The sequence below is a fragment of the Xiphophorus hellerii genome, chromosome 14 (genome assembly GCF_003331165.1).
Source record: "Xiphophorus hellerii strain 12219 chromosome 14, Xiphophorus_hellerii-4.1, whole genome shotgun sequence".
NCBI classification, from domain to species: Eukaryota; Metazoa; Chordata; class Actinopteri; order Cyprinodontiformes; family Poeciliidae; genus Xiphophorus; species Xiphophorus hellerii.
In genome coordinates, this window is record NC_045685.1 from 13,534,267 (window position 1) to 13,550,049 (window position 15,783).

The 15,783-nt window shown below is 40.4% G+C and overlaps 3 protein-coding genes across 3 annotated transcripts; 2 read left to right on the forward strand and 1 right to left on the reverse strand.

Moving 5' to 3' along the window:
• Positions 1-200: 200 nt before the first annotated feature.
• Positions 201-6,173, reverse strand: sst5 (somatostatin 5). The gene is made up of 3 exons (XM_032583336.1): positions 6,106-6,173; positions 3,173-3,484; positions 201-443 (listed from the first exon to the last, which is right to left on the reverse strand). Exons 2-3 carry the CDS (start codon positions 3,299-3,301, stop codon positions 240-242), a joined length of 333 nt encoding a protein of 110 aa, XP_032439227.1. The 5' UTR covers positions 3,302-3,484; positions 6,106-6,173; the 3' UTR covers positions 201-239.
• A 1,299-nt stretch (positions 6,174-7,472) lies between these two features.
• zpax4 (zona pellucida protein AX 4) lies at positions 7,473-12,480 on the forward strand. Its single transcript, XM_032582249.1, has 18 exons — positions 7,473-8,787; positions 8,864-8,919; positions 8,991-9,080; positions 9,206-9,330; positions 9,411-9,548; positions 9,625-9,690; positions 9,755-9,925; positions 9,997-10,093; positions 10,159-10,364; positions 10,431-10,790; positions 10,872-10,989; positions 11,117-11,322; positions 11,396-11,513; positions 11,588-11,757; positions 11,827-11,894; positions 11,977-12,095; positions 12,163-12,315; positions 12,379-12,480. The coding sequence occupies exons 1-18, from the start codon at positions 8,765-8,767 to the stop codon at positions 12,423-12,425; spliced, it is 2,331 nt and encodes a 776-aa protein (XP_032438140.1). The 5' UTR covers positions 7,473-8,764; the 3' UTR covers positions 12,426-12,480.
• A 733-nt stretch (positions 12,481-13,213) lies between these two features.
• LOC116732962 (uncharacterized) lies at positions 13,214-15,782 on the forward strand. The gene is made up of 4 exons (XM_032583577.1): positions 13,214-13,451; positions 13,524-13,641; positions 13,709-13,797; positions 14,833-15,782. The coding sequence occupies exons 1-4, from the start codon at positions 13,425-13,427 to the stop codon at positions 15,583-15,585; spliced, it is 987 nt and encodes a 328-aa protein (XP_032439468.1). The 5' UTR covers positions 13,214-13,424; the 3' UTR covers positions 15,586-15,782.
• The last annotated feature ends 1 nt before the right edge of the window (position 15,783 follows it).

Genomic DNA, 15,783 nt, shown 5'->3' on the forward strand with positions numbered 1-15,783 from the left:
TGTGCATGAGTTGCTTATTGTTAAGACACTTCTATGCATTTACGTTACTTTCCTGGCTCAGTAACAATAATACGTTGCCTGACGTAGTAAATGAAGGTTCAAAAGTTATCTTTTATTTCAGAAGAGTTTAAATATCTTGAATTATACATTTCAGGTGACCAAAGCATACTTGTTACTTTGCAGCGACCTGTTTGAAAAACGTAATTATTCCACGTTTAGAGGTCCCAATGCGTCTCATACTAACATGAGGTGAAAGTCTTCCAGAAGAAGTTTCGGCAGCCTGCCTTGCGCTCTCGGTGGGTGAAGCGGATGTGTCGTCTCATCAGCCTCTGCCTGCCTCCGAGTTCGTCCTCCTCCTCCTCCTGCTGCTCGCGGAGCATCTCTTCTCCTCTGGACGCCGTCAGTTCAGACATGAGCCTCAGCAAGAGCAAGCCGGTTAGATCCTGAAGGAGAACAGAACCGGGAAACTGGAGTTTATGACATTACCGGTTCCCCCTTCCTGTCTGATTACTTAGAAAAACCTCAACCTAATTTATGATGGGTATTTTGGGTTGGTTTTGTACACTTAAATGACTGTCTCCATAGCTCCACTCTTTATGAGGATAAATAAACTAAATAGCAACCCTAATACGTAGGCCTGTCGCGATAAACCATAAATCGATTAATCGTACGATAAATTAAAACTATCGACGTCATTTCAATTATCGGCATTATCGTCTCTTCCGACCTTTTTCTCTTTCTGTTGATGACACCGAATGAAAAAAGGCTGCTCTCCACTGACTCCTCCCTTCCTCATTTCCTCAGTGTAAAGCCCAGCGCACACCACAGCTGTCGGCTGATTGTCGGTCCATTTTTAAAACCTGACAGACCACACATGAGCCGACAGAAATCCTAGGTATAACGGTTCGATCGGGTTCGATCGTGCCATGTGGTGTCCAACAATGGGCACAAAATAATGGCTACAAGTCCAGTTAACTAATTTTAAAACCAGGCATTAATCAATGCTTTACTACAATCTACCTGCAATGCATGTGGCTAGTGTCAGCGTAAAGTCCTGACTGAATGAAAATCATTAGAACCTATTTACGTCATGTTAACGAAGAACAGCTGAAAAGTTACCGGGTTTATCAACTGCGGTAGCAATTTCGCTCCAACTCCTCCTCTTGTCATTTCTATATTCTTTGCATGTTGAATAAACATTAATGTTGTTTCCACATATCATCTCCAATGTCCGCTGGACTTCGGGTTGCGCCGTGTCAGCTGTTTGGGATTCCCCGACGTAATTTCCCCTCAGAAAACACGGAGGAGAATCCGCGCTTTCTGATTGGCTGCCTGTCACATTCAACAGGCTGCGTTAAGCTCCCAGTCGGGGAAAACCCTGATTTGGATCGGAGCGGCAACGACGATCTACCATAACACACAACACAATCTTAGAAAGACCAACGTTTTAAGATTCGTCGTAAGGGGAAAAATAGGAGCAAAAAATCATGTAGTGTGAACTATTGCATCAGGTAGTCGATGTGCCCAACTTCTCTATTTAAATCTAATTATTACTGAAGGGCAACATAATATACAGACTTCATAATCTGAACTCTTTTGGTTGAATGTAGTATTTATTTCCACTTTGGCTTTATGTTGTTTAGTTTTTATCAAGTACATTTTTTGTTAATGGAGACTGAGAATCCATTTTGTTTTTGGTTGTTTTGTTTATTTTGTTTATCAGCTCCAGTGTTAAATATTCTTTTGAAAATAAAGTATATCTATCTTTGGCAGGAAATCACATGCATTATTACGTCATTTCCATTAAATCAGTGTAAAAAGGTCTTCAGACAATATTATCGTTTATCGCAATAATTTTTTGAGACAATTAATCGCTCAGCAAAATTTGCTATTGTGACAGGCCTACTAATACGTAGAGGATTTACTGAAAATAGTAGCATTGGGTTGTAATTAAGCCCTGAGAGAAGTCAGCAACATTAAATGTATAATGCGTCATAGACAGGTCCTGTAGGATTAAAAAACGTCTGCTTCCTAAACTCTGGCATAGAAATGGAACATATTCATATTTTCTACTGGAAATAATGTCTTTTAAAACTACTTCAGTAGTAGTTTTTAAGATTCACTTAAAAACTCACACACACGCACACACACACCCCCCCCCCACACACACACACTGTTGTCCAATATGTGTCGCTACACCTTGCGGTGCTGTTCGAATGGCGAACGCCATCTAGTGGACAAACCTAGAAATTGACAACCTTTCCTCCAAAAAGGCATTTTTCTTTTCAAAACAGAATTAGTGTCACTTTGAATAAAAAGGCGGAGGAACTGTTTTTGTTGTTGTTTTAGTGTATTTGTTGTAGCTTTCGCGGTTTAAGATTAAGGATGAAGTAAGTATAGCAAAAAAAAAAAAAGTCTAAAAGATGAGAAAAAGTGGAAATGGCATCAATAGTAATGTCAAAATAACATGTTGATCTGCGACAGACATGCCATGTGTAAATGATGCAAATTTGTACTTTATAAAATAAATTTAATGACAAAGATGCTGTTTTTCTTAGCGCATGAACATCCTGAGCCAAACTAAATGTGAAAAACAAGGCAGTTTCAGCATTCCCACGTTATTTCACTCAATTTCAATATTTTAGTTTTAAACACAAAGTAGAATCTCAAATTTTCTTACTGACTTTATTTTGTAATGGAAAAGAAAACGTAATCCACCAACCCATCATCCCCAACTCAGATATGCCTCATCAGTGACTGAATAAGGACAGAAATATTTATTCTGTGGAGATTCATGGAAACAATCAGCAATTGAGGAAAAATGAAGTATGTAGATGCAAAGCAAAGTAAAAGTATAAAAGCAAAAAATCAGTAAGAGACTCAATAGTAATTGGAAATTTGCAACACAGGAAAATACTCGGATTTAAAGAAACATGCAGCTGATTATGAGAATTTCACAAATTAACGATAATTCATATTCCTATGATAAATGTTCCAACTTTTATGTTGTCTAGACACTTGAGGCTAATTTAAAAAAAAATAAAATCTGTCAAATCAAAGCTATTTTCATCCAACACAGTCCAAATAGAATTTTAATAAAAACGACAAAATGTCCGTAGTATCTTCCAAGCGTCGATCTAATCAGAACAGATCTATTGGTTATTGAACTCACCTTATCACTGATCAGTTCTGCTTGTAGGGTTTCCGTGAGTTCATCCATTTGTGGAGCAGAGCTGACGTGGAGCGCCAGCATGGAGGAGCACAAAGCCACAACAAGCACCTTCATCTGAGAGCAAAGCATCTTCACAAACCCCGAACCCGAGTTTGTCCCAAATCTGGCAAACTCCAACAAGTCAAGCGATGTATGGCGGGATGGTTGCTGTGCAGATCTGATAAATAGAGTCCTTCATCTTCAAATCGCCCTCATCCTCAAGCCAACGGAGGGATGTGATTGGTGGAGGAGATGACCGGTTGTCATCTCTGACTGTGACAAAAAAATTTAAAAAAATCTCAAAACACTCACAAACATTGACTGTGGGTGATTTAAACACACACTGAAGCATCTTTACATTTCATCTAAACTTTAACGTAATTATATTAATTATGTTTGTCACAATTAGCAGCCAATTAGCAGTTTTGCATGCAGGGGTCCTATCAGCTGCCTGCTGCGCGGTGCTGTTCTTGACCCGATGTGACTCAAATGTTACTCGCCCACCGCTCATATTATCACTTTGAGTCAAGAGGAAGATGAAATTTAAGGGATTACCACCTAAATGTCACGCTGCAAGTACACAACTTGTATTTAGAAATTAAATAAAGAAAGGTTAAGAAGTTTGTGGGAAGCGGAGAAACTCAAGGCAGATGCACAGGAGCCTGCTGGTTTTTATTTTTGAGCTTTGGCAGATAGTTTAGAGATGGGAATGTCTTCACCTGGTTCAGCTATCCTAAAGGATCTACAGGGAACAATGTTTTATAAAGGTAGCCAAAGAAGATGTTTCAGGTGATATTACACCACATGGATTTGTGAGTGCTTTTAGTTTTATTCTGGTCCATCCTACCTGGAAACATGTGTCACACTTAAATGTTCCAGAGCATCAAGTAACTTTTAATATCAAAGATAACCTGAGTAAATACAAAAAAAAGACAATTTCATTGATTCTAACTCAAGTTGTGATGAACTAACCAAAGAAACGAGTCCTCATCTAAAGATGAATAGGGGAAAACAACTTGTTTCTCAGGTATTCTGACTTTTATCCTGTAAATAAGGGAGAAAAAAAATCAAGTCTGGGATTTTTCTGTTCTCAGTTTTAGTTTTCTCAGATTTTTAGACTTTGAAAACTTTAAAATGAAATTCAGTGCTCTTCAAGAGCGTGTAGGAACTTTATTTTCAGAAGTGGACTCACTTGGATATTTGTCAAATTTCCACTCTGTGGTTATGCTTCTTTAATAAAATATTATTTTGATTAAATCTTTAGTGCCAGCAAATGTGGTGGATGCCGGACAATAGTGCAGATGACAATTACAAACGGTTTAAAAAAAGGTTACGCGTTTTTCTAAGAAGGCAGAAGGTCTTAAATCAAGAATAAATGTTCTACCGATTTTATTTTTAGAGAAATTTAATGTGAACATTTCTCCTCAACAGCAGTCTCTTGGAAACACTCTTTAATTCGATGATGACCTTTTCTGCAGGTTTTCCTCCTCCTTCTCAACAGGACTCTCGCTGATAAACCGGATTACTCAGTTTTTAAGCGAAACATGTCTTGACTTAAGGTAGCATTTTCCAGGCAGGCATCCAGCTGAGCAGGAGGAGTAAAGATCAGGCCACAGCTGTCTATCCTGCCAAGGTGTTTGTGAAAACTAGTGAAGGTTTATTTAAGTTAACAATACATTTGAATAACTAATGAATGAATTCTTAGCGTCATTCATGTTGGCAATGAGTCAAAATCCTGAACAAGTTGAACTTGTTCGTAGGCCAACGAGGTTAATAACAGACATGTGCCGACCACACAGGTCATACAGCTTGGATGAAAACTCTCTGTGCTCATCTTGGTTAATTAAGATGTTTTTTGTTCCAGACTCAACTGAACTTGTGTCACCAAATAATACAATGATGAGGTCGGCATCGGCTAAAACAAGAAAAAAAAAAAAAGACTTGATTTGAGCCATAAGTATGAAAATAGCAAATGTTGGGATTACAGTGCATCTGGAAAGTATTGTTTCAGTTTTTCCACATTTTGTTATGTTATTTTCTTATTCCGAATTGTATTAAGATGACCTTTTCCCCCAAAATTCTACACAGAAATCCTCCCAGCATGGTGCTGCCACCACTGTGCTCCATTGTATGGATGGTATTGGCCCGGTGGTGAGCCGTGCCTGGTTTAATTACCTTTTGGTAAACTCCAGACATTTTACCATGTGAATTTTCAGAAAGCTTTTGTCTTGCCACTCTCCCACACAGATCTGATTGGTGGATCACTCGCAGGGATGATTGTCTTTCTGGAAGTTTTTTCTCTCTCCACAGAGGAACTCTGGAGCTCTGACTGAGTGACCATTGGGTTCGTGATCAGCTCCCTGACTAAAGCCCTCCTCCCCCAGTCGCTCAGTTTAGACGAACGGCTTGCTGTAGGAAGAATCCTGGTGATTTTAAATTTACATCATTTACCAGTGATGGAGGCCTACAGATTTGTGCCTCAAAACAATTCGGTCTCTAATGTCTACAGATAATTCCTTTAATTTCATGCTTGGTTTTTGACCTCTGACCTACACTGTCAACTGTCGGACCTCATACAACAGATGTGTGCCTTTCCAAATCGAGTCGACTCCATTTGAGCTGGACAAACATCTCAAAGATGATCAACGTTGAGCTTCAACAAAGTATTACACAGGATTTCTTAGTTTTGCATTTTTAATGAATTTGAGAAACACTCGGTGTATCCCACATTGTCATTATTGGGTATTTGTTTGTAGACGTTTGAGGAAAGAGATTTATTTCATACAGTTTGTATAAAAAAAAATAGACTGTAAGATAAAATGTGAAAAAAATTAAGCGCTTTGAACAATTTCCCGATTCACTATAATGAGTGAAACAGATGAGTTGATCCTTACTTTTATCAACATCTGTGGCTGCACTTGCTTCCATTGATCTATGGTATCCTGCTGCAGACCAGTCTGTCAATCACATTTCCACATTTCTTTTCACAGTTCTATTAATTCAATTAAACTTAAATGAAAGATAGTGTTTAAAATAATTCATTACTTAGAGTAATCTTACCTCTCTCTTAGGGTGTGACAGAGCAGTTGCTGGCCTCTCCCTGTGAGAGAAAATGAAATATAGCTGATGGGGTTTGAGCAAAAAAAATCCATTCAACTTATTTTGACTGCCGCTTTTACCCTGCTGGTGAAAACACTCAATCTTACCATATGTGGAAAATGATATTACAGGGGGACAAAACCTATGTTGCTAGCATAATAAGATGAACAAAGTACTTGTAAGTTTTTTAAATGCCATCCATTAAAACATTTTTTTTAGTTTTGCTTACTTGTTTTCTCATAACTTCTCAGCCCATTTTTGTTACGTTTGTAGTAATAAAGGACAGAGTTTTGTAGACTACTGTTGATGCTTTGTTTAGATTAGCATGTGTTCATCAACACTTCAGCAACCTTTTCAGAGGTGTTGATGATCCTCCTCGTCCTGCTGCGAAATTATCAATATCCAATTTCTTAGATTTCTACCTTTACAATGCTTCAGTTGTGCATGTAAGACATCTGCAGACAAAAAGCAAAATAAAGAACTGGGTTTTAAAAAGTTGAAGTTTAGGTAGACAAGCAAAATTTGCATTCTACACCAAAGCTTAAAATGTTAAGTTTTACACTTCTCTGTTACTTCTACATCACTAAGAGCAAATGTATCTTGTGGAGTGCAAATGAGTTTTCCAGTCACACTGGTTAAACAAAAGCACACACCCTGATTTGTATCTTTGCATCATGTTGTCACACATGATGACATCAGTGTGTCATCATGCAGATTTTGGGACTGGTACGTAAAGAAAACGTTGACACGTTTACACTTTTTATACTTCCACTTCTTATGTTTTTGGCTTTTGAGAGTATCTAATTGTTTTAAATGATTAAATTCCAAGTGTATTCCAATGTCAAATAAAACAAAAACACTGAAAATCAACAGTTGGGAGTTTAAAGAGAGAAAAAAAAGTCGTTATACTCACAAGCAATATTGAACACAATCATACAGTGATGCACAGGATAAAATCCTTTGGGTGTAAATATGCTCACCTTTGCAGGTTGGTTCTTCCTACTCATCTGAAAGTTTCTCCTTTTTTCACAAAGCAACTAATTTGGAACTTCATAAGCTCCTCCTACCTGCAGCTAACCAAATCCATGTAGGAGGGAAAAGGAAAGTAACAATTAGAATATTATGACCTATGAGAAACCAGAACTTCAGAATTGCTATCAACTTTAACAATGTGGTACTTCAACGGTAAAAATTGGGTATTCTGAAATAATAGCACTGTGCATGTCATAATCTTGTCAACAGAACTTATTGCATTAATATAGTTAGCAAACAAAGTAGTAACCCTGCCCTCTTTCTCTTAAATGGCTTCAGCAGAACTCTTCCTGTGGCCAACAACCAATCTTTAGCATCAGCCTGAGAAAAGTTTCCCTCTCTTCTAACTCTCAGCTGTAAAATGTTGGAGGGGTTTATCGCATTTACAACACCTAGAAGAGACCAAGATCTCAACTCTGACTTGGTTCAGGACTTTAAAGTCCAAATTTTGTACCGTCTGTGAAGCATGGAGGTGGAAAAACTAATTTTTGTAGATACATTTTGTTAAGTAAAACAAGATTAACTTTTGTGTTCTAACTGCAATTAAATACATGTTGCCAAAAGAAAAGCAAAAAGGAAAGTAATTAACACGTCAGTATGTAAATATTTCTTCATGAAGAACTGAATACAGTATTTCAAAGGGAACTGATATTTTCTCAAGAGTGGTTCCAGTCCCCTTTGGCGTTGCTGCCCTCTGCTGGTTATTCTGTGTCAGTGGCTGTTTGAAAGAACCGATACCAACTGGTTTCTCCATCTTCACTCTGATGATTGGTGGCTAAAATATCTTTAATTGATATCAAATTTGGGACAGAACAGCATAAAGTGCAAATCAATGAAGAAATAACCATGAAGTCAGATTATAAAGATAGCATGACAGCACTAGTATCAAAATACACGTTTAAAAGTTCAGAAACCCGATACCTTTGAAAAAGCTGAAAATGTAAGCAAGAAATTATTAATTTTTAAAATGTGTGTTTCTATCAGTATATGTGTAGTATGGCAGAACAGGAAGCAATAATGAAATTTGTCAACAAAACAAATGGTTAAATGGTTTGCTTCTAAATTGATCTAATATTTTCCTTTTTAGCTTCAATTGCATGGCTGAAAGAAAACAGCATTACAATCTCTTTTAAGTACCAAAAAATAGTGGCATATTTGGGTCCTTACTACTGGACAAATTTTGCCATTCACATTGGCAGGAGCTGTTCTGTCACTGACTTAATTACTGACAGGCTGCACCTTGGGAGGCAGCTGATTGTTAGTTGCTTTGTGGACAAATGGTGTCATAAAAGGTTGGGCAGAGGACAGAGTTTCATGGTGCATGTCTGGTGAAAAACAAGTGGCTCACTTGTGCTTGTATTGGTCAGTAGGTGTAGTTTGTTAGCTGTTAAGCTAGCGTTAGACACCAATACATCAACAGCTATGACTTTCAAGATGATGTTTAGGTAGGTTGTTGTGGTTGATTGCACATCAGGTTTTGATTTTTGAGCTATTTTTTCACTCTTTGTTTTGTAACTACAGTGTGGCATTACTCCTGTCTTTGTGGTCCACTGCAGGATGTGACTTCTTTGTGGAAGGTTGGTAGCTCCTTGTTTATCCTACAGTGACTCTAAGACAAGAGTTCTCTATAACTTATATGTTTCCACAGGTGTTCTTCGACTAGAATGTCATGATCGTTACTTCATGATAGCTGTTGACCTTGCTGCCACTGGAGAAGTTCCTCGCTTTGAGGCTGTAGGTTAGTGTTCCTGTTCTGCTGCAGCTCAGAGCACTGAGGATGGCAATGGTTTGAGACAAATTAGGCTGAACATGTTTATAACTGACTGCATAACCCATGAAATGTCTTTGCTAAATGTTTCTCAGATGGAACTGGAACGTATGCCATCACTGAGCATTATGCAGCAAAATGTGGTTACAGTATCAGTATTCTCTCTCTCCTGGGCCTTGTAGAGCTCAGGGCATCCTACTTCAGTTGTCATACTGAGAAGGTACTGAAAGAAACCAGCTTTCCTGACCTTTAGAGAAGGTTCCTTGTTCATCCTGGCTAATATTTCCAACTCTGTTTCAGGGTGCTGACTTTTCATTCAGATTTAACCTGATAACTTCCTATAAAGGAGTAGATGCTTACTATGCACTCAATAAGACCTGTTCACCCCCTCTGCCCTGGTCACCCAGAGAGGTCACCTGTGAGGTCAACTACATGGAGGTGTGTCTTCCCTAAGTCTCCCTCCCTCTTTAAGCCCTCACCCCTGTTTTTAAACCCTCTAATCATGTTGCCACAGGTATCTGTAAGGAATGAACTTCCCTGCCAATCTGGGTTAAGTGACAGCTGGAGCACCGTCGGCCCTGTATGTATCAATGATGGCAATTGGTTTTCTGGATTAGCAACTTTCTAATTGTCTGTCTCTACAGCTGTACAGTCCCTCCACTGAAGACTGGCAGGTGACTTTTCAAAATCCAGATGAGCGGTTGCCACCCATGAACCTGTCTCAAGCCCGACAGCAGGGCTACATATTTGATCTTGTCCATGACAGGATTGTGTTTCGTACACCGTATGGTCAACCTGACTCCTATCGTACTGAGGTAGAAGGCCCTTTCCAGCTACTTGCAATGTCCTACTCCCAACATGGTGTTTAACCAGCATGTTGTCTTAGGTGACTGGGGTTCCAGTAGAAGTGGTCCATGCAACAGTGTTTTCACGGAAAAGCTGGGTTTTCGTTATGGTTGACCTGATTGCTGCTTGCTCCAAGGGTTTGTAAACTAAGCAGTTTTTTTTCAAAGATGTACAGTTTAGTAAAATGACTTTCTCCAAACAGATGAAGGGTCATATGACAGTGGCTATATGATCTGGGGCACTCCAGAAGCACTCTATCCCAGTCTTGGCAAAACACAGATTAGTTTTGGCCTCAATGGCAACCTTGTGGAGCAGGCTGCTGCGGTACAGAAGGGATTTATTATGAAAAGGTATAACTCGACTGTCCAAATTGGGATCCCTTATAATGCTGAAGGAGGCTACAGGAAGGTAAAGACACTTGACTATAAAAGTCTCCTGCATATTTGACTTGCGTCTAACTAAAATCAATTTCAGAGCTTTGTGAGTGATGGCCTCTTTGAGTTCTACATCTTCGACCTCTACTTGAAACAAACGTCGGTGGATGAACGCCATGAAGAGACCGTGCTGTGGTTTCACAGGAATCTTGTTACACCCCTCCTGTCATCTCCACTCGTCACTGAAGACCAAACTGATGTAGAAGATGGCACATTCTCAATCAATCTAGGCAAAGTTCCCAGAGATGTTGAGCTGACCTCTGTTCAGCTGAATGGGCAGGAATTTGCACTGCCCTTCAGTGACTCCATCGCATACACCCTTACAGAAGTCAGACATTCCAACCAAAGCCACAGCTACACTCTGAAGGTGCCATTGCATGACCCAATTGTAATCCAGGAGGTAAGTGTCTTTAAAAACATCATCCAGTGGGGTCATAATGCAAACCTGGTTCTAATATTTTTTTTTCTTAAATATATTTAGTTCTCCAAAGAGAATGCAGCCATGTTGCACAAACTGGACATAAACTACACCCTGATTGTCACACCTGGAGACGAGCCATACTACCACACCATCTCAGTCACAGCACTAATGGCTGTCTGTAAGTCATATCCTGACTTCCTTCCATCCATTTTCTAACACCCTTGTCCCTAATGGGGTCAGGAGGGGTCATATCCAGACTTGGTTCCCTTAAATTAAATATTTAGCTTACTTGTTTTGTTTGGCAGCTCCTCCATCTTTTGATGTGGTCTGTACGGAGTCTGGGATTGACTTCAAGTTGGCTTATCGCTCTTTTGACTACCTGTGGGATTTCGCGATTGGCTCAGATCGACTAACCCCAGCTCTGGCAGCCAACCGTGGCTACACCATGAGCAATGACAGTCAAAGTCTGCTGCTCAGTGTTCCACTGTTCACACATGGATACAAATACACGGTAATATTAGCAACTGGGCCCATCTAGAAAGTTTGAGTTTTTAAGCCTGACATTGAAATTCCTTTTCTTGAAGGATATTGGTTTGAAAGGCTTTCTCGGGACATTTACAATCCTTGTGAGGGATCGTGAAACTGCTGACATCTTGACTTCCACAATCAAGACGTGCCTGTTTAATACCACAGAGTTCATTAGTAAGAAAAAGCTATATTACTGTAATGGAGGTTGCCAGGCTTGTGAATACTAACTGGTGGTTATTTTCCAACAGTGTGTTCAACTAATGGGTGGATGACAGTGGTGGTTGATCTGTCTGCTGTTCCAAGTGACGAGAGGCCAGCACACTTCCATCTCGTGAACAGCCTCTGTGTACCCAAAGAAGTAGATGGCGCACGAGTGCTCTTCTCATTTCCACTTCACAGTTGTGGTTCCACTGTTAAGGTAAAGATTACCCAATATTAAAACTAACTGCAGAGTGTCAAGTGTTTAATACTCTTGTTCCCCCCTCAGTTGGCAAAGGAAAACGTGACTTATCAAAACAAGATTTACTTTGACACTTCTGAGAACGCTGTTGAAGGGTATGTCCTGCAAGGCATCACTTCCTGGCACCACATTCTAGTTGTATCATAATTTCAGTCCCAACTCTCCTGACCCCCACAGAATGACCGTGCAGTGCATGTACCCTCTAGCTAGTCTCCACCGACTCTTCTCTAGCCACAAATTTGAATCTGACGAAGAAGGTGTTGGCAACATAATCCCTTTTGTGGAAACTACAAAAGGTATATTTGCTTGCTTAAGAACTTGGATGTTTTAAGTAATGTCAATTAAACTAAATGTATTTCTTAGCTGTTCCAGCTACTGTGACTCCAACTAAAATTACAACCACAGTTGCTCCCCAAATAACCAGAAGTCCCAGCTTGCACCGGCCTCCTTTCTACCCTACTGCTCGTTACATCAAAGTTTACAGGGTTCATAACCAACCTGGCCAGTTCAGTAAAGGTAAGTGAGTAAACTCTTGCAATTGAAACTTTAAACCTGTCTAACTCTTTCCTCTACTTGTAGGGCCTAAGGGAAACTTGCAAGTGAAGAACCTTCTTCATTATGCTTGAGGATGTGTATAATTTTTACTGTTTCATTGAATAAAGCTTTAAGTACTGTTGAGTAGCTGTGCCTATTTTTAAGCAGAATGGAAAAAGAAATCAGGCCATTCTAGTGTCCTTAAAGATTGACCTATGGTCACTAGGCAAAACTGGCCTGTGAAGCAAGTTTTCTGAAAACTACAACTTGCACTTCATTCTTTACTCTGGATTAGTGTAGAACAGGTGTCAAGTGGCACTCTTCAGGATGACTAATACTTTTGTGACGTACAGGTATTGTTGCAGAAAACTTTTTTCTTTCTGAGTATTATGCACTACACTGAAATTAGAAAAGCCCACTGGCTAATCTCCTGTCCACCAAGTACATGAGCACAGCAATAAAGCACAATAGCCAGATTACCAATGTAACATTTTTATAATAGCTTGATTCTTTTTGTCCTTTGAAAATGGGAGCCTCAAACTATACAAACTGCTGTCCTGCTCAAACACACTTGAATCAAATGACTGGCTTGTTACCAGGCCTTTGTCTAACTTGATGGCCTGCTGAAGAGGTGATTCAATCTGGTTCAGCTGTGTTGGAGCACAGCCAAACCACAGGTGTCAAACTCCAGACCTCAAGGGCTGGTGTCCTGCAGATTTTAGATGTGCCACATGCACAAAACACTGGAATGAAATGGCTTAATTACCTCCTTGTGTAGATCAGTTCTCCAGAGCCTTGCTAATGACCTAATTATTCTGTTCAGGTGGTGCAGCAGAGGCACATCTAACCGGCCCTTGAGGACTGGAGTTTGACACCCCTGATCTAAACCATGATGTAAGGCCTCTGCCAAGTCGATGACTTGGAGGTCTCTCCTTTAAACTGAGAACTTCATCGCGCTTTTTCATCGAACGTAGTCTCGTCACTCCACCAGCAGGGGTCGCCAGTGGAAACGCAACAAACGAGCTTGTTTACTTTTGATGGTTCTAAAAACCACGAGTCCGTTTGCGTTTCTTTGAATTAATTAGACGACCATGAGCTACAGCGAAGCACGTTTATTGGTGAGTTTCCCCTCAGACTTTAATGCTTCAGTCGGGGTCTATTAATTTCATTCGCCGTTCGTCCTGAAACAGAGAGCCAGGCAGACCGTCCTGGCACCCATCTCCAACAGGACCCTGCAGCACCCGTCCTTCCTGCCTCTTTACATGCCCACACGTTTTCATCACGCCTTTCAGGGAGATGCTCACCCAGGTTGGTCACTTCTATGTTAATGTAAATGTTTGAGTTGAGCAATAAGTGACAGCTAATTTCTCTTCAGGTTACCCAATGAGTCCCGTGGAGCTTTTCTACACGGACCCCACTCTGCCCTGCGGGAGGAGGATCTATAATAGCCTGAGTAGGAAAATGGTGAGTCAGTCCATGCATCAAGATCTCAGAAAAATTTTAAAAAGTCCGAAGACAGAGTTTAAGTGCAGAAACATGGGGGAGACTGCTGACAGGAGAGCAGCAGACGGTTAATGAAACCTTAAGAGTTTCACTGCTAAAGAAGCTGGCTGTTCAGACTGCTGTATCCAAGCATATTTATTTGACATTGAAAGCAAAATGTGTGGTTGAAATGAGATGCGCACACAACAGCTGTGATAGAAATGTTCAGCTGAAGTCTCTTCTGCAAGAAGAGCTTCACCAAATCAAAGTTGCTTTAGGTCCAGTGTGAAACTTCTACAGTCAATGGTGGTTAAAGAAGACTTGTCTTATGCTGGTTTTAGACCACTTTTTTAGTGCTTTATTTTTTCCTCCTGAGTCCAAAGTCTCCAGCATCTGAGGACTTCTGTCTGCTGCCAAGCTTTATGAACTGATTTAATTTAAAAGCAGGACTTGGTGCCAGCCCACATTGCCAAAGGTACCGATACTGCTTTGATAACCCTGCAGAGAATGTTCAAAAGAAAAATGAGACGCTAGAACCAACAATGCAGATAACCTAAAGGCTGCTATCAAAACATCCTGGGCTTCCATCAACCGAGTTGATTGCCTCCATGCCACTGATGCAGTAATTAATGCAGAAGGAGCCCAGAACAATTGCTAAATGTGTGTACTTTACAGAACATGGATATAATATGTATTTGTCTGAAATCTCCGTATTAAAAAAACTTATTTGTTTCTAAATTTGAGGTTTTCAGTAGCTGTAAGTCATAATTACCATTAGACAAACACAGAAACTTTTCAATTTTATGTTTAAAAACTCAAGGAACCAAAAAGATTGAAAGGGACACACTTAAAAATATATGAATAATGGTTGATCATTTGCATAAAAAAACAAGAATTTGACATTTTCAAAATGGCTTGCCACATTAAACTTGGCCCATCTCTTGAAAAGAAGCGTCAATGCTGAGTTTATAAAAACATACCGTAAAGCCTACTAATTGTTTTCACTTTTCCAATCAGGCTTTTGATTGCTCCCAGCTCAACACTCCTCCCCCCATCATGTCTGCCTGCGTCGCCCCTCCTAACCGCCCAGACCCATTCAGGGCCGGACCTCACCCCACCAACAACCTGGGCAGCCCAAGCTGGAGACTCCAGGGCATCCACCCTCCTCAGGTGCAGCCAAGGTTTGTGGTCATCCAGCTCACTCAGCAGGAGGACCAGGTTATTACCAGCCTGTTGAAACTCCACCACCAGGAGGCACCCCAGAGCAAGGAGCGAGTCACCGCTGCACAGGCTGACTTCCCAGGAGCTTTAAAGTCAAATCCCAGAGATTTTAGCACAGGTTCACTGGAGGGGGCAAACAAGGTTTTCTGCATTGATGAGTCAGAGGAGCGACAGAAATGGTCAGACGCAGAGTATGAAGCTGCTAACACTCTATTGAGCAGCTTTCAGCAAGTGGAGGATTTAATAGGAAACACAGCAATACCTCCTGATCTTCTGCAGTCCCAAACCTCTCAAACAGAACTAGAATGCCAGACTTTCCCACCATCAGTAACTTGTTACAGTTCACAAAAAGGAAGCTGCATCAAGGAGAACGGAGGCGTCGGGTCTCAGGAGGATATGACCGCGTGTCCAACAGGTTTTGAGAGCAAACTTGAACAAGAGAGGATGGAGGGCAGGTCAGAGGAGCGGATGCTGACAGATTTGGAAGGGGACGCTGTGCAGGTTCTGCTCAGCCTCAGGGAGGCGACGACTTTCGATGCCATGCAGTGATCGTGTCGAACCAAAGGATCGTTTTTGGAATGAGTCTTTGATTTGGTTATGGAGGCCTCAAACTGGGCAGTTTATCCTCCGAAAAAGACTTCAATTTGTCATTCTTTTTTTTTTTACCTAGTTGTAAAATATCTTAAATATATGTTCACGTTTGTACTGTGACATTAATATGTTGTGTTCAATAAAAATGTTTCCTTT